The following is a 22,633-nucleotide window of genomic DNA, read 5'->3' on the forward strand; positions in this document are numbered from 1 at the left end:
CCAATTACTGCCCCGCTGTGGTCAATTGGGGCACTGTCAAAACCCTAATTCACAGAAAGACTCAGGGCTAAAAGGAACGGGTGGCTGCGGTCTGTTAGCAATCACCTGCTGGTTGTTGTTGAACATGTATAATTGAAGGAGGATAATCTGGCCAGAGGCAGTAGAATGGTCACACGCTGCTTCTAGCTGCTCTAGCATGTTGTCTCTGAAACATCTGTGAATTAAATGCGTACTGAGAGCAGAAGATCTGATCACTGTTGTGGTGAAACCATTGGACAAGTAAAATAGTGAAAGGTTTTAAATTAATTTATATAAAAATTTTAAAAAATCATTTATCCACTGAAGTGGAACAAATATCCATCACTTGTATCTTCTTTAGTTTGGAACATATACAATCTGAAGACAGACTCGTCAGGTTGTCGGAACAGAATTCAATAATCAAGCAAAGGGTCTGTCCACACAAAGTCACCACAGCCAAGGATAACGAGAGAAAAAAAAAAACATTTTTACCAAGTGCAGATCTGGTCTGGTTTTAAACAGCTATTTTCTTCTGTTAAATGTACAGTTAAAGCTAGAATCCTTAGTTGCTACATCCATTTTCTGACTTAAATGAATGATATATACCCATCGATTCTTGAATAATAACTTATAAAAACGCCTAATGAGCTTTAGTTCAACTCTCGTACCCCATCAGAATATAAACATGTTCTATGTTTGTAAACAATGTAAAATGTAAAGCACGGTATAGTCTCAAAACATGGTTAAAACCACAATTCTGATATCATGGATAGTCAGCCCTGGCATCCGTAGCCCCATCTGTCAATCTGAGAGTGGTTACATTTCTCCAGGCCCATCACTCAGCTTTTGACCAAAAACAGGTGGAATGACCCCTTTGGTATAGTTTCAACTAAGGATTCAAGCGTTAACGGCTAGGGTACTTTTCTGTAGTCTGTTACATGAAAGCTCGATGAGGAGGCATCTGATCAACTACACATGGAATTAATATGTTTATATCTTACTGGTTATCTGTGCAAGTATGAAAATATGTAAGTGTAACAAAGGAAATTGATTTGGATATGACAGAACGTGGATTTGACGGGGGGGGGACACTCCATTGTTAGAATTGTAAAAAGAAACGACACTGAACAGAAAAAAAAAGTCCACATACAAAGTAACAGCAAGAATGTTGAAGTTCAGGTGGAGTGATTGAAATGTCAGACCCCACTGCTGTAATGCTTTCTTTATTTCAATTATTAGGACTTTTTTTTAACCTATATAAATGAAAATACATCCAAAACAGATCCTAAGGTCCACATATGAACAACAAAATACTGCATTACTACTTAGAGCTGCAATAAGGCTAGGTCAGTATATGAAAGGCTAGCTGCCAAAGGTCCAGGAATTGGCTCCGACTGTTTTGATCCCCTTTTCTGAATGCACTCATTGATATTTCATGTCTGCGTCAAATGCTTGTCATGCTGCTAGTTGGTCACCTCATCCAGTCATCCCATGGGTCCGTTGAGTGGTGCCCTTGACCGTGGCCCCCAATCTGCACTGAGGTAGTTGAGACAGAGATGCCGTGCGACCGCCGGGCTAACATGGGCCTCAGTCAAACTGGTCGCTGCAGGTGGTCAAAGTTAGGCTCATCATGTTAAAGGTTAATTGTTGTTAAGGCTTCCTGTGGTCTTGGAGTAGTCGTCATCCTCCTCCTCCGTGGCGATGTCTCACAGGGGACCTTCAAATTAGAGTTCTACTTTGTCCTTTTTACAAATCTCAACTAAATGTTCTCTTCAGTCTTTTTTTTTAAGGGGTGGTCATATTTTCCAATCCTCTACAATGGTTAAACCAACTGGAAATCTTCTCCTTTTGGCACCTTGGGAGTCAATGGAAGAAGGGAGAAATACATGGTAGGAAAGGAGAGAGAAAAAACAAGACTGTGGTGATGATGCAGAAGACTAGTTGTGGTGGCTGGCTTGGTCATTGGCTGCCGATGAGTCCGTATCTACTGCGCGGGTGGCGCTGTCCCCTTCCTCTGTTTTGATGCGCTTAGCGTTGGGCTGGTCGCTGGCCGCCTGGGCTCCGTTCTGTTGTTTGGTCGGGAGGGAGGCTGAAGCGGAGGCATGAGTGGCCAGCAAGTGGAGAGGACTCGCAACAGCTGTGGCTGAACATGGGGAGGAAGATGAGGAAAAGAAATAGAAATATTTCAGTGCCGGAATTGATGGAATACTCTGCTCAGTAATCTAATGTCTTAGAACATATGCCAATAAAAAGTGTACTTTTCAAAACAGTGTAGGAAACTCCAGCCAGACAGGGACTCATATGGCACTTCGTACTGACAAGTACGCTGCATGAATTCTAGTTAATTAAACAAAAAGGGACAACTCACAAAAGTGGCAGGCTACAGATGGGGCCAGAGCAGTGGCAGTCTACAGATGGGGCCAGAGCAGTGGCAGGCTACAGATGGGGCCCAGAGCAGTGGCAGGCTACAGATGGGGCCAGAGCAGTGGCAGGCTACAGATGGGAACCAGAGCAGTGGCAGGCTACAGATGGGGGCCAGAGCAGTGGCAGGCTACAGATGGGGCCAGAGCAGTGGCAGGCTACAGATGGGGCCAGAGCAGTGGCAGGCTACAGATGGGGCCAGAGCAGTGGCAGGCTACAGATGGGGCCAGAGCAGTGGCAGGCTACAGATGGGGCCAGAGCAGTGGCAGGCTACAGATGGGGCCAGAGCAGTGGCAGGCTACAGATGGGGCCAGAGCAGTGGCAGGCTACAGATGGGGCCAGAGCAGTGGCAGGCTACAGATGGGGCCAGAGCAGTGGCAGGCTACAGATGGGGCCAGAGCAGTGGCAGGCTACAGATGGGGTACAGAGAAGTGGCAGGCTACAGATGGGGTACAGAGAAGTGGCAGGCTACAGATGGGACCAGAGAAGTGGCAGGCTACAGATGGGGCCAGAGCAGTGGCAGGCTACAGATGGGGTCAGAGCGATGGTAGACTACAGATGCAGATAAAGAGCTTTGACAGGATCCATTCTAAGTCAGTGTCTCACCTGCAGCAGCCTGCATTGGCATCAGGTGGGTGCCATTCTGTGTGATGGTCTTTATGGGGAGCTGGTGCTGGCCCAGGGGCTGCTGCACTAAGGTTAGCGTCTTTAAGGGCGTGGCCGACTGGGTCGTCTGGATGATGCGACTGCCACCGCCTATAGAGGCGTGGGAGATGGTTGGAACAGATTATACTTTTACAATAGACAAACAGAAAAAAAGGAGATGTCAATGACTTCTAATAACAGAACACCAAACGAGCACTACAATAACTGATCAACATGAGATACATTTACTAACACACACATATACAGACACAGGTGCTTTGGTCAAGGGTAAAACAGACCTACGTATACCTGGCTGAAACCACACACACTACACCATCCTCCTTCCCTGCCCTCACCTTTGGCCTCTGAGTAGTCTCCGTTCTCCTGGGGCTCAGCCTGAAGCGTGACCATGGTGGGGGTGGCCACTGTGTAGGTGTTGGCGGTGCTGAGCCCGGACACGCTGGTGACAGACATGGCAGGGATCTGGTGGACGACGTGCACAGTCTGCATGACGGGCTGCTGGTTCTGATAGGTGCTGGTAGTCACAGGCGTGGCCATGGCATAGGTCACTGGCTTTAGGGTCTGAGGTAACTGATGCTGAACCGTGATGAGCACCGGCTGGCTGTTGAGCGGGGAGCCTGGAAAAACAATAGCTTTCTTTAACGGAGGATCCACATGTGACGACTGCACATTTGTACATAGGATTGGAGAAGAGTCCAACAGTCTGAATATTTTATGCCAGTTCCCACTGATAACCTGAATGACCCCAGAAAGTCTTGGAAGGCTATTAAGTCTATGTCTGGTAACAGTAATGTTAATGAATTAACGTCATGTGTTTTGAAGGACTCTGTTGCTGTATATGACAAAACTGAAATGCTGAATTGTGTCAATGAGCACGTTGTATCATCTGGTAGGCTGTTTGATTCAGTGTCCTCCATCTCTGTACAAACCTGTGTGGATGAACCAGTGAGAGCTGGTCAAACGTTTAGCTTTTTGCCATTCTCAGTGCAGGTGGTACACAAAGCCCTGAAATCCTTAGATCAGAGAAAGCCTGCAGGTCCTGATCTTTTGGATCCCTGCTTTTAAATCTGGCATCTGATTTCATAGCTGAACCACTTACATATGTGTTCAATCTAACCCTGGAATGTAATGAAATTCCAAAAATCAGCATTTGTCCTACCACTTTTAAAAGGGGGGAGATCCAACCCTTTAAAATAATTATAGGTCAATCTCAAGCTGTCACCCTTGGGCTTCAGGAAGAAGCATAGCACAATTACAGCAGCTATGAAGGTTTTAAATTATATCACTGAAGCCCTTGACAAAAAACAGCATTGTGTCTCACTTTGTATTGATCTCTAAGGCTTTTGATACAGCTGATCATGCTATATTAAAGGCAGAGATTGTCGAGTGTAGGTCTTTCAGAGCATGCAGTTGCATGGTTTGCTAACTGTCTGATAGTGCACTCAATTTGACGGGCTTATGTCTGTTAAATTGTCTGTCTTTAATGGTGTGCCCCAAGGCTCTGTACTTGGTCCTCTCTTATTCACTATTTATATAAATGATTTAGACAAAAAATGCCCAAAATGCGCAACTTCATTTTTATGCTGATGACACTGTTACTGTTGTACCTAGTCTCTTACAAAAGATTTCCAGAACTTGCAAACTGCTTTTTATACTGTTCAACATACCTTGTGTCAATTGAAGCTTATTCTCAATACTAACAAAACTAAACTAATGGTGTTTTCTAAAGCAAGAAATAGACCTCTGAACCTTTCACCTATTACTACCTGTCAGGGCAAGGAGATTGAGGTTGTAACCTCTTAGAAATATCTTGGAATTTTAATTGATGACGGCCTCTTTTAAATTGCATATACAACAACTTAAAAAAGAAAATTGAAGCTGAAATTGGGATTTTATTTTTTGGAATAAGGCCTAGTTTTTCTTTTGAAGCCAGAAGGAGGCTAGTAATCAGCTACAATTTTATGCCGTTACTAGACTATGCGGATATCTCATATATGAATGCTTCCGCTCAGCGTTTGAGATCAATTGGCACCCTTTTCCATGGCACTTTGAGATTTATTTTAAACTGCAAAACCCTTACGCACCACTGCACTTTGTATACCAGGGTTGGATGGCCTTCTCTAGTCACTGGTATACTTTTATTTACAAAGCTATTTTTGGTTTACTACCTTGTTATTTGGGTATTTTTATTGTTCAGAAATGTGGTGGGTACTCTTTGTTTGCTGGACTTTATCCTACTAACTTTTCCAAATGTCCCAACTGAGTTTGGTAAAAGGGCTTTTATGTAGTCTGTGCCATAGTCTTGGAACGCCTTACAAAATACTTTTAAACTGGAAGAACTTGTCCTGATTGGGATTTTTAAATAACTGATGAATGATCTTGAGACTGATTCCCTGACCTGTCAATGTTTTTAATTTGTTGTTTTTGATTTTGTTATACTCTTGTGAATTCTATGGTTTTTACGAGATTACGTGTAGTTTTTCATGTTGTTTGTCTGTAATGTTTGTAATGACTTGGTGCTGCCCATCTTGGCCAGGATGCTCTTGAAAAAGAGATTTTAAATCTCAATGAGCCCTTCCTGGTTAAATAAAGGTAATTAAAAAAAAGTGATTGGGCGTCTCTCACCTGGTGTACTCTGTGCAAAGCGGGCCTCCTGGATGACAGCTAGTTTGGGCTGGACTGCTGTGGCAGGGGGCGGGGCCGGAGCGGGCTCTGGTTCCATGGGGACAGGGGAACCCTCTCGGGATAGGCTGTCAGGGGTCTGCACCCCACTCGAGTGGGCCGAGAGCACCCCAGAGTGATTAGGGGAGACTGGGGCACTCCTGTGAAAGGGAAAAACAGATTTTTTAAAATACTGTAGATTTACATATGCATTGAAATTTACCACCCTAGTCACACTCCAGAGTCACACTTTCCCAATGGGAATATTATAGTGACCACATATGGCCACAAGGTGATGGCACAAACATGCCAATCTAACAGTAAAGCTGAGGTGTCCAACCTTTTATATCAAGAGAGCTACTTTAAAATTATGAAACATATCACAAAATACTAATTTTTTTCCTAGCTTCAAATACAGTATTTTCCCAAATTCAATACAGTTATATTTTTCCTGGTTTGGGATTTATTTTAAATAGTTTTTCACTCAAAATTACAACCATTCTTAGAGAAACAATGAAATGTGATGTTATGAGTACACACCAATATTTAAAATCACATTTGAAGACCATTTTTGGGGGCAGGAACATTTTTTTTTAGAAAATTTGCATGCAATAGCACTTATATTGAGAATTTTGCGAGAGAGGACTGTGCTGGTCTAGCAATGTTTTTGCTGCTGCATGTCGTGACAGAGTTTGCTAAATAAAATAACAATTAAAAGAGCCCACCCAATTGATCAAACAATTATGATAGAACTCTGCCAGGTAAGCATGCTTTGCGGATAACATTTAATTGAGAAGGTTTTGGGGAAAGTATTTTTGTCTCCTAGAGTTGGGCGGTATCCATACTTTCATATTGTCATACCATCTTGATCGCATTCAGGGATATACAGTATTACCGGCTTAGTACACAAGGCCGCACCAAAAAAACAAAAACAACTATTGGCCGTCTATTAAGAGAATGCTAACAAAATTCGCACAAGTAATGAAACATTTCCATGAAGGATGCCAACTAAATATGCTAAAGAGCACAAACTAATATAAATTAATTGCAAAGACATACACAAATAACTTTATGAACTGGATTGCCTAGATAGGAGCTACTGAATGTCTTTTTGGCGAGTTTGGACATTTACAAGCAAATGTAAATGTGAGACATTGTGCAAATTAACAAAGTTTTGAAACACTAATGTGTTTTCTGTGAAGGACGAACACTGTGTTTTCTGTGAAGGAAAACTATAGTTGCACATCCCTGATCCCTCTATTGAAGCAAAAAAAAAACACTTGACTGTCAATACACAGCTGGAACCAACTGCTCACACTTTTTCCCATTATTTTACCTTTATTTAACTAGGCAAGTCAGTTAACCTCTCTGCGCATGGAAACCGGTAGCGGGATGAAATTCAACAACATACGGTGATCGCTTCATAGTCATTAAACATTCATTAAAATACAAGTGTCTCACATGTTTCGAAAGCCTCGAATCTTGCTAATCCAACTGCGTTGTCAGATTTTTAAAAGGATTTACTGCGAAAGATAACGATTATCTGAGGATAGAGCCCCATAAAAAACAACTATTTCAACCAGCACAGGCATAACAAAATCATAAACTGCAATAAAATAAATTGTTTACCTTTGATGATCTTCCTCTGTTTGCAATCCCAATGCTCATTGTTACACAATGAATGGTCTTTTGTTTGATAAAATCTATTTTTATAGCCTAACACGAAACATTTTGTGAAACGCTTTTTTGTGAATTCCGTCTCATTCCATTTGACGACACACTTGAGGTAAATACACACACACAAAACTTGACTTTTCCAGTCATGTTTGGTTTCATTGCAATCAACTGGTTTGTTTGTAACACAACCAAACCTACGTGGGACGTATTGACTGAAAGAAACCTATTTGAAGACAAGTAATGACATCATTGTGCACCAAATCAAAATCAAATCAAATTTATTTGTCACATACACATGGTTAGCAGATGTTAATGCGAGTGTAGCGAAATGCTTGTGCTTCTAGTTCCGACAATGCAGTGATAACCAACAAGTAATCTAACTAACAATTCCAAAACTACTGTCTTATACACAGTGTAAGGTGATAAAGAATATGTACATAAGGATATATGAATGAGTGATGGTACAGAGCAGCATACAGTAGATGGTATCGAGTACAGTATATACATATGAGATGAGTATGTAGACAAAGTAAACAAAGTGGCATAGTTAAAGTGGCTAGTGATACATGTATTACATAAGGATGCAGTCGGTGATGTAGAGTACAATATATACGTATGCATATGAGATGAATAATGTAGGGTAAGTAACATTATATAAGGTAGCATTGTTTAAAGTGGCTAGTGATATATTTACATCATTTCCCATCAATTCCCATTATTAAAGTGGCTGGGGTTGGGTCAGTGTCAATGACAGTGTGTTGGCAGCAGCCACTCAATGTTAGTGGTGGCTGTTTAACAGTCTGATGGCCTTGAGATAGAAGCTGTTTTTCAGTCTCTCGGTCCCAGCTTTGATGCACCTGTACTGACCTCGCCTTCTGGATGATAGCGGGGTGAACAGGCAGTGGCTCGGGTGGTTGATGTCCTTGATGATCTTTATGGCCTTCCTGTAACATCGGATGGTGTAGGTGTCCTGGAGGGCAGGTAGTTTGCCCCCGGTGATGCGTTGTGCAGACCTCACTACCCTCTGGAGAGCCTTACGGTTGAGGGCGGAGCAGTTGCCGTACCAGGCGGTGATACAGCCCGCCAGGATGCTCTCGATTGTGCATCTGTAGGAGTTTGTGAGTGCTTTTGGTGACAAGCCGAATTTCTTCAGCCTCCTGAGGTTGAAGAGGCGCTGCTGCGCCTTCTTCACGATGCTGTCAGTGTGAGTGGACCAATTCAGTTTGTCTGTGATGTGCATGCCGAGGAACTTAAAACTTGCTACCCTCTCCACTACTGTTCCATTGATGTGGATAGGGGGGTGTTCCCTCTGCTGTTTCCTGAAGTCCAGAATCATCTCCTTAGTTTTGTTGACGTTGAGTGTGAGGTTATTTTCCTGACACCACACTCCGAGGGCCCTCACCTCCTCCCTGTAGGCCGTCTCGTCGTTGTTGGTAATCAAGCCTACCACTGTTGTGTCGTCCGCAAACTTGATGATTGAGTTGGAGGCGTGCGTGGCCACGCAGTCGTGGGTGAACAGGGAGTACAGGAGAGGGCTCAGAACGCACCCTTGTGGGGCCCCTGTGTTGAGGATCAGCGGGGAGGAGATGTTGTTGCCTCACCACCTGGGGGCGGCCCGTCAGGAAGTCCAGTACCCAGTTGCACAGGGCGGGGTCGAGACCCAGGGTCTCGAGCTTGATGACGAGCTTGGAGGGTACTATGGTGTTTAATGCCGAGCTGTAGTCGATGAACAGCATTCTCACATAGGTATTCCTCTTCTCCAGGTGGGTTAGGGCAGTGTGCAGTGTGATTGAGATTGCATCGTCTGTGGACCTATTTGGGCGGTAAGCAAATTGGAGTGGGTCTAGGGTGTCAGGTAGGGTGGAGGTGATATGGTCCTTGACTAGTCACCAATGATTTGCCCACTGTTTTGTTGATTGACTGTATTTTAACCCAATGACCACTGATCACCTTGAAATCTAGCTGGGTAGATAGCCAATGAGCTGAGGTAAACGGCAATATGTAATGTTTATGTGTTGGAAGACCAACCCATGTAGTAAACTCCGGCGTAAAGAGGGTCATTCGCCAATTAAGTTTCATACCGGAATGAGCAACGCATGTTGCGCACAGCATTGTTTTGGTAAAGCGCATATTTAGCTGTTTATATATCAATCAGTATGGCGACTAAGTCAGGGTAAACTAAATCTAAGTCTAGATATACAGATGTACACACAATTTTAGAAGAAATTGATCGAGGACAATTCATTTAGCGATTCCCCAATGGAGGAATATTTTTTGAACGGAGAGGACATCGTTTTGGACTGGTAAGTTCTTCTCATGCGAATGCAGTTGTTTGAAATTAATTATATAAAATATTATTTGTGAAATGAAATGGACTATTTCAGGCTGTTGAGGGGACTGCAGGCACACAACAATGGCCAAAGTGAAATGGAGACCTAGCAGGTCTATAATATTATATTCAACCTTATGTTCTCACACACACAAAAAAGTATTTAGTCAGCCACCAATTGTGCAAGTACTCCCACTTAAAAGTATGAGAGAGGCCTGTAATTTTCACCATAGATACACTTCAACTATGACAGACAAAATGAGAGGTTGAGAACAAATTCTTATTTTCAATGACAGCCTAGGAACAGTAGATTAACTGCCTTGTTCAGGAGCAGAACGACAGATTTTTACCTTGTCAGCTCAGGGATTCGATCTTGCCGATCTAACCACCTACCTGCCATCCCCACATGACTGGCTCAACTGTTCTGGGAACTATGCTTCATAATGTAAAATAATGTGACAGGTGAAATTAAGAACACGATGTGCTTCATCTCCTAACATATTAATAATAACTAATAAATATTAGTAATAACACAAGCGGACTGCAGGTATTTACTTAAAAAGTAACAAAACATTGAAAAAATATTGAAAAACTTAAAAGAAATAGTCAATGGTATTGACGGTATTGAAAAACCATGCCTTGGCTGTTTGCAAATACCCCGGTATATGGTATGCCGCCCAAGCCTACTGTCTACCCAGAAGGCAGTTATCATTCTGTCTTACTGGCTACACAAAGTGAATGGAAGAGAAATGTGTGCACTACACAGACATACAGGGGAACTATTGCTGGAAATTAATTGGCAGAGAGTGTTACATTTGGCATTTTTAGGCCAACTGGAGCTAACTAGGGATGGGATAATGTCAATGTGGATAGATGGGCTGCGAGCGACCGGATGGAGACCCCTGCAGTAAAGCATGCAGCGAGCTCATCGTGTGACTGAAACCTGAGAGAGTGAGTAGGTCCATACCTGGAGGAGAGGGGTCCGAGGGGGGTCCTGAAGCAGGGCACACCCCGCGGCCTTCGTTTCCTGAAGGCCTGCTCCATGAGCTTGCCCTCTGAGGGCGGGTCTATCCTCCAGAACGAGCCCTTGCCCGGTTCCTCCTGCGATCTGGCTACTTTAATAAAGTAGCGGTTCAGTGACAGATTGTGACGGATCGAGTTCTACAACAGAATACGCCGTCGTGTTAGTAGAACACACTGCAGCCAAGGCTGTTATTCAGGTCACAGTTCAATGGCACATGCTCAAAAACAACAAGGAAACAGATGGGAAAAGCCATGTACCACCCTTCAGTTTGAAGCCAAAGTGAATGTGTACTTTTACAAGGTTGCATATTAGTCAAAGCACATCTTAATATACAATGCCCTCAGAAAGTATTCATACCCCCTTCACTTATTTCACATTTTGTTGTGTTACAGCTTGAATTCAAAATGTATTTAAAAAGTCTCACTCATCATCTACACACAATATACCTGTTTTTAGAAATCTTTGCTAACCGACTAAAAATTAAATAGTAATCTAATTTACATAATTATTCACAAGCGAGTCAATAATTTGTAGAAACACCATGGCAGCAATTAGGAATGTGAGTCTTTCTGGGTACGTCTCTAAGAGGTTTCCACACCTGGATTGTGCAACACTTGCCCATTATTCTTTTCAAAATTCTTCAAGCCCTGTCAAAATTGGTTGTTGATCATTGTTAGACAACCATTGTCAGGTCTTGGCATAGATTTAAGCAGATTTAAGTCAAAACTGTAACTCCGCCACATTCACGGACTACTTGGCAAGAAACTCCAGTGAAGATTTGGCCTTGTGTTTTAGATTACTATCCTGCTGAAAGGTGAATTCATCTCCCAGTGTCGGAGAGAAACAGGTTTTCCTCTAGGACCCTCGACCTCAAAACCATTGTTCCTCTCTATTTAGGGACTGATTTAGACCTGGGACACCAGGTGTGTGCAATTCATTATCAGATAGAACTGTAAACCAGCAGGCTCTGGACCTCATACGGTAAGAGTACCCCTGCTCTAGGATTATGCCCGTGTTTAGCTCCATTCCATTTATTCCCCAGTTCTAACAATTACAATCATACCCATAACATAATGCAGCCACCACTATGCTTGAAAATATGGAGTGTGGAACTCAGTAATGTGTTGTATTGGATTTGCCCCAAACACTTTTTATTCAGGACAAAAAGTGAATTGCTTTGCCAAGTATTACTTTAGTGCCTAGTTGCAAACAGGATGCATTTTTAGGTATATTTTTATTCTGTACAGACTTATTTTCCCTCTGTCAATTAAGTTAGTATTGTGGATGTTGATCCATGTTGAAACAAGAAAATGTGGAGAGAAAAAAAATCAAGGGGCTATGCTCTGGCATTTCAAATAAAACCATGTGGTGGAATCCTAATGCTATTCAAAACAGGTTCAGATCTTTTCCCTCACATGCACCATTTTCAATGAAATTATTTGTATTGAAAGACTCCATTTCTCACCTGCCAGCCTTTGTCTGCAGTCCTGTAGTAGGGGTAGTTTTTGGTGATGTGAGTATATATTCCGTTTAGCGTGAGCTGCTTGTCCTGTGCCATTGTAATGGCTTGGACAATCAGTTGAGCATATGAGTATGGCGGTTTGGAATCATCCTAAAGGGAAGAAGAGGAAGGAAGAAAGGGTGTCATTTACTTGGTAGCATAGCACATATTGTGAGCAATGGCACTGGATGGAATAGCAGCTGTTTCACAGGCTCCTGGCCAATTGAACCATTTTGTGTTTTTGGGTGTTGATCTCAACTTTTTTTGTACATAATGTTTACACCATCGTTTTCGATGACCGAAAAGAGCTTCTGGAACCCAGAAAAGCTATCGCCAACCTCGATTTGGATGAGGACTTTTACGGCAATGAGTCGAAGGACATATTGATTATCCCAGACCAGGCCCAAATCCCTGACACTGAGTAGGCGGCACTACTGGCTAACGTGCACTGGACGAGCTCTGTTTGAGACTATCCCATCAACGTTATCTGAAGAACTGTAATACCCTGTTTCTCTGAGTCGTGGTGGAACAAGGAAAATATTAATCTAGCTGGTTTTTCTATACATGGGCATGATAGAACGACAGCATTGGGGAAACTCAGGGGAGGGGGTGTGCGTCTCTTCGAGGTTCTGCTCATGTTAGAATACCTTATGATAAGCTGTACACCATACTATTTACCAAGAGAGTTATCATTATATTTTTCTACGACCATAAACCGATGCTGGCAATAAGACTGGACTCAATGAGCTGTATAAGACCATAAGCAAACAAGAAAATGCTCACCCAGAGGTGGCATTCCTAGTGGCCGTGATTTTAATGCAGGAAACTGAAATACGTTTTACCTCATTTCTACCAGCATGTCACCTGTGTAACTAGAGGTGAAAAACTGTAGATCACCTTCACTCCAAACAGAAATGCATACACATCTCTCTCTCCATTTAGAAAATCTGACCATAACTCTATCCTCTCGATTCCTGCTTACAAGCAAAAACTCAAAACAGGAAGTAGCAGTGACTCACACAAGTGAGCAGAAGTGGTCCGGTGAAGCAGATGCTAAGCTACAGGGCTTGTTTTGAAGGCACAGACTGGAATATGTACCGGGATTCATCCGACGGCATCAGTCATTGGCTTCATTAATAAATGCATCGACAACCTGCCGAGGGACTGCGGTTGAAAATTAGCCGGCTGGCTACAACGGTCACTTTTACTGAAACGTTGATTAATGTGCACTGTCCCTGTAAAAATAAAACAAACTCAAACGCCGTGCCCACAATGACCGTACGTACATATCCCAACCAGAAGCCATGGCTTACAGGCAACATCAGCACTGAGCTGAAGGTTAGAATTGCTGCTTTCATGGAGCGGGACACAAACCCAAATGCTTGTAAGACATTTCACTACACCCTCCGACGAACCATCAAACAAGCAAAGCGTCAATACAGAACTAAGATCAAATCCTACTACACCAGCTCTGACACACGTCGGATGTGGCAGGGCTTACAAACTATCACAGGTAACAAAGGGAAACCCAGCCATGAGCTGCCCAGTGATATGAGCCTACCAGTGATGAGCCTACCAGATGAGCTAAATGCCTTCTATGCTCGCTTTGAGGCAAGATACACTGAACCATGCGTGAGAGCACCAGCTGTTCCAAATGACTGTGATCACACTCTCCATAGCCAATGTGAGTAAGACCTTTAAACAGGTAAACATTTCCTGCCAAGCAGGAAAGGGTCTTCACTGATATTTTCAACCTCTCCCTGTAATACATACATGTTTCAAGCAGACCACAAGTCTGCCCTACCAAGCAAAAAGCAGTAACTGCTCATTTGGTAAAAAATGAGTTATTTAATGTAGCAAAAAATGACTACATGCTTAAATCATCCTGCCTCTATTGTATTGTGTTTTTGAGAAAATGGGGGTCATGTTAGCAGTAACTGCATAAAGTTACTGTGAAACCAACATAAATAAATAAACATATTTCTCAGTTCCAAGCTATGAGCAGTTACTGCCTTTTTGCTTGGTAGGGCAGCATAGTCCCTGTGCCCAAGAATACCAAGGTAACCTGTCTAAATGACAATCTCCCCATAGAACTCACATCTGTAGCCATCAAATGCTTTGAAATGCTGGTCATGACTCACATCAACATCATCTCAGAAACCCTGGACACACTCCAATTCACAGGACAAGGACAACCGTTCCCTCAACGTCTAAGACAAATGAGTTGATCATGGACTAGAGGGAAACGTAGGGGTGAGCACACCCCCATTCACATCGACAGGGCTGTGGTGGAGTGGATTGAGAGGTTCAAGTTCATCTGTATCCACATCAAAGGATCTATCATGGTCCAAACACACCAACAGTCGTGAAGAGGGCACGACAACGCCTCTTCCCCCTCAGGAGGCGGAAAAGATTTGGCATGGGCCCTCAGATCCTCTAAAAGTTCTACAGCTGCACCATCGACAGCATCTTGACTCACTCATCTTGGCCCAGAACATTGTTAAAGACAGCCACCCACCCAAGCCAGACTTGTTCGCTTTGCTACTGCACGGAAAGCAGTACCAATGCACCAAGTCTGAAATCAACAGGACCCTGAACAGCTTCTACCCCCAAGACACCTAAACAAGACTGCTAAATAGCTAATCAAATGGCTACCAGGACTAGCTGCATTTACCTTTTTTTGCACTTTAGTCAAACTGTTTTTTGCACATCTGTTGCTGCCCATTATCTATCCTGTTGCCAAGTCACTTTATCCTACCGGTGTGTACATTACATAGCTACCTCAATTACCTCGTACGACTCAGTACGGGTACTCCCTATATGTATAGCCATGCTATTTCTAATTCACTGGGTTTTTATTCTTCGTGTCTCAATTTTGTATATTATTTTTCATCTCATCTTTAACTCTGCATTGTTGGAAAATAATCCATAAGTAAGCATTTCACCGTTAAGCATGTGACAAATCACATTTGATGACAACAAAACACGAGTTTGTTTTGTCACATGCATCAGTTAAAATGCCAAAACAGGCAGACACATGACGACCTTTCCTCTCCAATTAATTCAAGTGTGCACTTATTTAAAAAGGGCCATCTGCAGTTGCAGTACCCATTGATTCTTGAAGAATACAACTTATAAATGCCTTGAGCTTAGTACAAATGTCATACCCCATCCAAACTCGTTTTACTCCAATGTTTGTAAACAAAGTAGTGTTAACATCAGACATGTTTTTTTTTCTTAAACCAATAGAGATAAATCAGATCATGTCCAAACTGTGTGATATAGTAGTTGTAGTTTCCTACAGGCCAATATTCTACATAGATTAGCGCAGTAATTAACCAACATGACCATAAACAATTTCACGCCTACTTGTCCAGTCTGTGTGGGGCACACAGAGGGAGAGAAGAGACAGAAGACACGTGAGCGAGAGGCATAGGGAGCAGTTGCTTTGAGAGGCATCTCTACCTGAAAATACATGATCTAAGTGATTGATAGTTGATACTGGGCAGTTGTAAAAGTATGCTCAAGAACGATTAAAATACTGATTTTGTCAGACAGCAGCTATAGAGATGAGATGACTTGGAATTAAATAATAAAAAGTCAAATAAAACAAAATGTAATATACCGAACAACTGAAATATTTAAAAATATTTCTAAAGTAAATAGTAATGTAAATAAATGATGGTTAATAAGTGCAGTAATGGACAGTCACTACCATCATGGGACTTTTGTTAAATGTTTTATTCTGTGTTGGTACATCATTCAATCCACATAATACAATTGTCCTTAAATGCAGTATGCATTATGACAATCACGATTCCTTTTTAATAGTAGAACCAAAACGACCCCAAAAAGCACTAATCACCCAGCACTAGAATTGCAAAGCGAAGGAAACTTTCCATGGGAAGATCAGCTAAATTTCTCAAATTCCTGGGCTTAAATTATTATTATATATTTTTTTTAAGTTAGCTTATAACAGTGAACCTTTTTGAGGGATACACAAGGCAATTCTAGGTCTTGTGGCATATTTTGGTTAAACTATCCAAGTCAATGGAGTTGCTACCCTCTGCATGCACAGTGCATTCTTCCATCACATGTACAGCTGATTCTCAAGATCTTACACTAATGAGATGCTATTGAATACATTTTATATGACATAAATTATTTTTTTGTTAACTAGTAAATTGTAGCCTACAACAAAGTGTTTAAATCATTTCTAACTTGTTAACAATTTCTGATAGTTAGTTTTTGCTACCATGTGGGTTTTAGCTTGCTTGAGCCTGCTAACTGAGGAGTGTTAATTCACCTGTTTCCATGTACGTTTCATTTTAAAACATTTATCTTACAAAGGAGTCGTTTAATCTAAGTATTTATCTGTACATGGAATTGTATTTGTTTTTTAAAACTAATTTTCCCCCCGAATCTTTACAGGAAAATGCCACAGGCACTATCTGACGTTGAGACATTTCACTGCAGCTAGTGTAGAAGGAAAAGCTGTGTACATTTGCCAAATCATATGTGAAGAATGCACCAAAGAAGCAGAATCATCTGGCCAAGTTCATAACATTTCCTTAGCAATCACAAGCAACCTCTACTACTATTCGAAAAGTCCCTCTACTACTATTCGAGAAGAAAATTATGAATCAGACACCTAAACACAATTCCTCCTGGAGTCAGAAGTTTTTTTTTACTCAATGGAGGAACGTAGTCAGAGAAATGATGATTAATTTCTTGCTCAAGCTGTGTATGCAACTGGTGCTCACAGGCAATGTGTAATGGAAGAGATTTCTGAATGTTTTTCACCCAGCATTACACCCCTCCAACCAGACATGCTGTATCTACTCAATTGTTGGATACAGAGATCAGAGTTCAAGTGAAGGTCAAGCAAATCATAGAGAAAGCAGACTATTGCAATCTCTGATGGGTGGTAGAATGTTTGTGGGCAAGGAATAATTAACTACATCTCCACCCCTCAACCAGTATTCTACAATAGCACAGACACAAGGGACAGACACACCGGTCTCTACATTGCAGATGAGTTAAAGGCAGTCATCAATGACCTTGGACCACATAAGGTATTTGCACTGGTGACAGACAATGCTGCAAACATGAAGGCTGCTTGGTCTAAAGTGGAGGAGTCCTACCCTCACATTACACCCATTGGCTGTGCTGCTCATGCATTGAATCTGCTCCTCAAGGACATCATAGCACTGAAAACAATGGATAAACTCTACAAGAGAGCCAAGGAAATGGTTAGGTATGTGAAGGGTCATCAAGTTATAGAAGCAATCTACCTCACCAAGCTAAGTGAGAAGAATAAGAGCACCACATTGAAGCTTCCTGGCAACATCTGTTGGGGTTTTGTTGTCATCGTGTTTGACATGTTTGTCTCCTGGAGGGGAAGGAGTCTCTCCAAGAATATATCACAGTCTGCCGACATAGACAGCCCCTTCAAGAGGACCCTCCTGGGTAATGTATTTTGGGAGAGAGTGTTAAGCAGCCTGAAACCTAAAACAGTAGCCATTGCACGGATTGAGGGAGACAATGCCATCCTGTCTGATGGTCAGACTCAGCTTTCAGATCTAAGGGAAGAAATTCATACTGCCCTGCCCACTTCACTGTTGCTCCAAGCAGAGGAAACAGTTCTGAAATACATCAGAAAGCGTGAAGACTTCTGCCTGAAGCCCATACACACCACCGCATACGTTGGACCCCAAGTATGCTGGCAAGAGCATCCTGTCGGGGGCAGAGATCAACAAGGCCTACGGTGTCATCCCTACAGTGTCTCGCCACCTTGACGAGGGCAAGGTTATTTCTAGTCTGGTGAAGTACACTTCCAAGCAAGGGCTTTGGCATGGAGATGCAATATGGCAGTCGTCCCAACATATCTCATCAGTCCCCTGGTGGAAAGGACTTTGTGGATATGAGGCTCTTTTCACTGTTGCCTCCATCATCCTCCAAATTCCACCAACATCAGCCATCTTAGATCGCAACTAGTCTTTGTTTGAGAACACACACACACCAAAGCATACAACAGGCTGACCAATACAAGGGTTGAAAAAATTGGTGACCATCCAGGCAAATTTGAAGCTTTTTGACAACAAGCCATCCTCAACAAGGTTGGAAAGTGACAGTAAAGATGAGGCCTCAGAGTCTGATGTTCAAGAGGTGGACATTGAGGAGGTCCAGGGAGAAGACATGGAAGCATGAGAGGAAGACAACCAAAGCTTTAGTTTCTAGACTCTCATTTTACAGATGTATGTTGAAAACGTTTTTTTTGGGGGGGGGAGATGCGATGGATCATTGGGGATCATTAAATATTCCTTTTCTTTTGTTGTTCAGTAAAATCATCCCATGTGAAGAGTCAACTTTTTTCATTAAAGTTCAATTCATAATTCTCTATCTATTGGAAGGATTTAACCATTTGCAATGTCTACTTATGATAAGGTAAAAGGTTTATGTTTCTGTCTCCATATGATATGGTAAATATATCCAAGGCAAAAAAAAAACATTTAAATGGTAATGATATAATTTGCATAGATATCCGTTAATTACCATATATTCCCGTTAATTCCCACAGAAAGTTTCCACCTCTGAATATTCCCCAAAATGTTCAACCCTACTCAACACTAAAACAAAGTAAATGTAAACAAACACTGTACACCCTCATGACATTAAAGCTATATTGATATCATGGTTGGTCAATTCTTCCATCTATGGATTTGAGAGCGGTTACATTTCTCCAGCCCCATCCCTCAGCTTTTTACCAAAACAGTGGCGGGGATAACATTTTATGGTTTCAACTGCTGATTGCCACTAAATGAAAAATGCCAGTTTCACAGACACAGATGAATTTAAGCCTTAGACTAAAAGCATGTTCAATGGAGATGCTCTGTATGTGGTGCTCACCTTGGGGCTGTCCCCTCCTGAGGCCTCCTTGTCGTTCTCTGACTGGGAGTTGTCGTTTATGAGCTGTAGCTCTGCAGAGCTGACGATGCGACCCATCCTGTAGCCGGACAAGCCCGCTCCCCTGGGACTGGAGGGGCACGAGTTGGCAGCACTGTGGGGAAGAAGAAGACCAGACTGTTAGTCATCAAGTCAGCATGATGACAAACACAGTAGATAAAAATTCTGACTAAGAATAATAATAACTTTTAGGCTACAAACTAAACTGCCTAATTGATCTACTGAAATCAAGCAATGGTTTACTATTAGCCAAGCTATTCTGAGGAATAGGGGCCCCACGAAAATAAATATCTTTGCTCAGTTTATCTGTACCCTTTCCTGCAGTAGCCTGCAGTCAGACTGGTACACCACCTATGCAAATACTCACATTATCTAACTCATATTGAAAGGAGAGCAAAACCGTTTCATGAGGCATTGAGTTAACACAGCAGAAAAAGCTTAAGGATGTCATTAGCTGAAGCAAACATGAATAATCTGGAGATAAACACTGATGATTGGCTAGAATCAAATGAAAACAATATATTTTCCATTCTTCAATGTATCTGGAGAAGTTCCATCATTGGTGCAATGCACCGTAGACGATTGGCAGATGTGCTAGTAGGAATTCATGGGTGATTCGCACTAGAGGTCAACCGATTAATAGTAATGGCAAATTAATTAGGGCCGATTTCAAGTGTTCATAACAATCTTAACATAATCACTAGTTAAACTAGTAATATCATCAACCATGTGTAGTTAACTAGCCTGTCCTGCGTTGCATATAATCAATGCGGTGCCTGAAATTGTGTCACTTCTCTTGCGTTCAGTGTAAGCAGAGTCAGGGTATATGCAGCAGTTTGGGCCGCCTGGCTCGTTGCGAACTGTGTGAAGACCATTTCTATCTAACAAAGACCGTAATTAATTTGCCAGAATTGTACATAATTATGACATAACATTGAAGATTGTGCAATGTATGAGTAATATTTAGACTTAAGGTTGCCACCTGTTCGATAAAATGCGGAACGGTTCCGTATTTCAGTGAAAGAATAAACGTTTTGTTTTTGAGATGATAGTTTCCGGATATGACCACATTAATGACCTAAGGCTCGTATTTCTGAAGACTTAATTATAATATAATAAGTACATGATTAGATATTTGATAGAGCAGTCTGAGCGGTGGTAGGCAGCAGCAGGCTCGTAAGCATTCATTCAAACCACACTTTTCTCCATTTGCCAGCAGCTTTTCGCAATGCTTGAAGCACAGCGCTGTTTATGACTTCAAGCCCATCAACTCCTGAGATTAGGCTGGAAATACTAAAGTGCCTAAAATAACATCCAATAGACAAAGGTCTATGAAATACAAATGGTAAAAGAGAGAAATAGTCCTTTAATAACTACAACCTAAAACTTCTTAACTGGGAATATTGAAGACTCAATATTCCCAGTTAAGAAGTTTTAGGTTGTAGTTATTAGATGCTAAAAGGAACCACCAGCTTTCATATGTTCTAGAACTTAAAACGCTAGATTTTTTTTACATGGCACATATTGCACTTTTACTTTCTTCTCCAACACTGTTTTTGCATTATTTAAACCAAATTGAACATGTTTCATTATTTATTTGAGACTAAATTGATTTAATTGAAGTATTATATTGAGTTCAAATAAAAAGTGTTCATTAAGCATTGTTGAAATTGTCATTATTTACACACACACATATAAATCGGTATCCTTCCCACAACGGTTTGGGTCTCACGGTGTGCCCCTTTCAGATGGTTAAGCATTGCACCTGTACTACCATTACTGTACTTCAATTTCACCTCGCAAAATGTGCATTTCCTTCTCAAAATATTGCCATACAGGGCTTCAGTGCTGTTGCTTGCCTTTCTCTGCCATTTTTCCAACTGTTAACGATGATGACGCAGTGGACAGTTGACGCCAAAATAATGACTCCGACTTGCACGTCAACTCCCCATTTCTGGAGAGTTTAGATTCAATTCTGCTAGGAATTTTGGAGTGGAGGAGCCTGATTACAACTGAGCAAAATGAACAATATTTGAGATATTAAAGCTAGAATCCTTAAAATGTTCCAGGCGCGCCTAAACAAAATGTCCAGATCGCACAGAAAAATAATTATACGCATATGCGAGTAAAATGGTCGCACTGTAGAGCCCTAGATTAGTTACGATACTTTAGAGAACAAACACTTGCATCTTTCATAGCGAGCTAGCGAGGTGAGAAGTTGAGCCTAGCACTTCAACACTCAGATGTTGTGGATATTTACCCACTATGCAGTCTACGTTCTGCAGCTAAGTCATTTCGCTGTGTCAACCTTTACACAACTTTCCCCAGGTCTATATAGCCTATCGTCTAGTTTGGCAATAACACAAAATATGTTGTGTGATAACATTAGGAAACATTTTTAAATTCACATTGCAGTTAAGGATCCCAATTACATTTAAATGTTCACACCAGTAGAAGCCAGTGTTAATTTAGTCAACAATAAATAATCAACAACCTAATTTTCCGGTCTAAAACTACTACGATAATGAAATGCACTGGAAAAAACTACAACTCTTACAAATTCATTTTAGTCTAAGAAAATGTGAAGAGGAAAATTCCACGTCCATTAGTCTCACATTTCATTTGACATGAAGCTCCTTTGCAACTGTTTTGTCCAATCCTAAGCATGCATGAGTGCTGAATATTTCATTCAATCCTCTCATTACATATTTGAGCTGCACGGACTGATTGAGTTGACCTGCCAGGCTCTCCCACACAGTTCCCTGGTGGTCACTTCAGTCACTCGTTCAATCTTTTGAACTGATGCAAAGCCAGGACAGTAGGCTTGTGCGGTATACAGATATTCATGTCGTCATACAGTCCTTCTCTAGTTCCAGGATTTACGGTATTACCAGCATAGCACACAAGAGGGCGCTACAAACAAAGTCAACTGGGCTTCTTACCAGAATGCTAACAAAAATTAGCAAACTAATTGCGAAATGCCAACGAGCAAAACAAACTAATTACAAAGACCAGCAAATACAGCTCATAAAGTTAAACAAAAGTAGCTACCGAATGTCATTTTTGATCTGTATGGACATTTACAAGTGAAAGCGAACAAGAGAAATTGTGCAAATGAACAAAGTTGGGATGCTTGCTTTTCCAAAGGAAGAGAAGCATGTGTACATGGACCAGATGGGAGAAAAAAAACACTTAGTAAAAAGCACAGGGGGGGAAATGGCAGCTGTACAGAATAAAGGTCGACCGATTAATCGGAATGGACGATTATTTAGGGCCGATTTCAAGTTTATAACAATCGGAAATCGGTATTTATGGGCACCGATTTGAAAGATCTTTTTTTTTTACACCTTTATTTAAACTTTATGTAACT

General features: G+C 41.7%; 1 protein-coding gene across 1 annotated transcript in view; it reads right to left on the reverse strand.

Moving 5' to 3' along the window:
• Positions 1-288: 288 nt before the first annotated feature.
• Positions 289-22,633, reverse strand: part of LOC124015954 (forkhead box protein K2-like) — a 37,084-nt gene continuing 14,739 nt past the window's right edge. The window contains exons 3-9 of the mRNA XM_046331450.1: positions 19,207-19,357; positions 12,262-12,408; positions 10,740-10,933; positions 5,731-5,927; positions 3,441-3,722; positions 3,046-3,195; positions 289-2,161 (exon numbers count right to left, since the gene is read on the reverse strand). Coding sequence (XP_046187406.1) covers positions 1,956-2,161; positions 3,046-3,195; positions 3,441-3,722; positions 5,731-5,927; positions 10,740-10,933; positions 12,262-12,408; positions 19,207-19,357 — 1,327 coding nt within the window. The 3' untranslated portion in view covers positions 289-1,955. The remainder of the gene's footprint in view (positions 2,162-3,045; positions 3,196-3,440; positions 3,723-5,730; positions 5,928-10,739; positions 10,934-12,261; positions 12,409-19,206; positions 19,358-22,633) is intronic.

Source organism: Oncorhynchus gorbuscha, linkage group LG26, assembly GCF_021184085.1.
Source record: "Oncorhynchus gorbuscha isolate QuinsamMale2020 ecotype Even-year linkage group LG26, OgorEven_v1.0, whole genome shotgun sequence".
NCBI classification, from domain to species: Eukaryota; Metazoa; Chordata; class Actinopteri; order Salmoniformes; family Salmonidae; genus Oncorhynchus; species Oncorhynchus gorbuscha.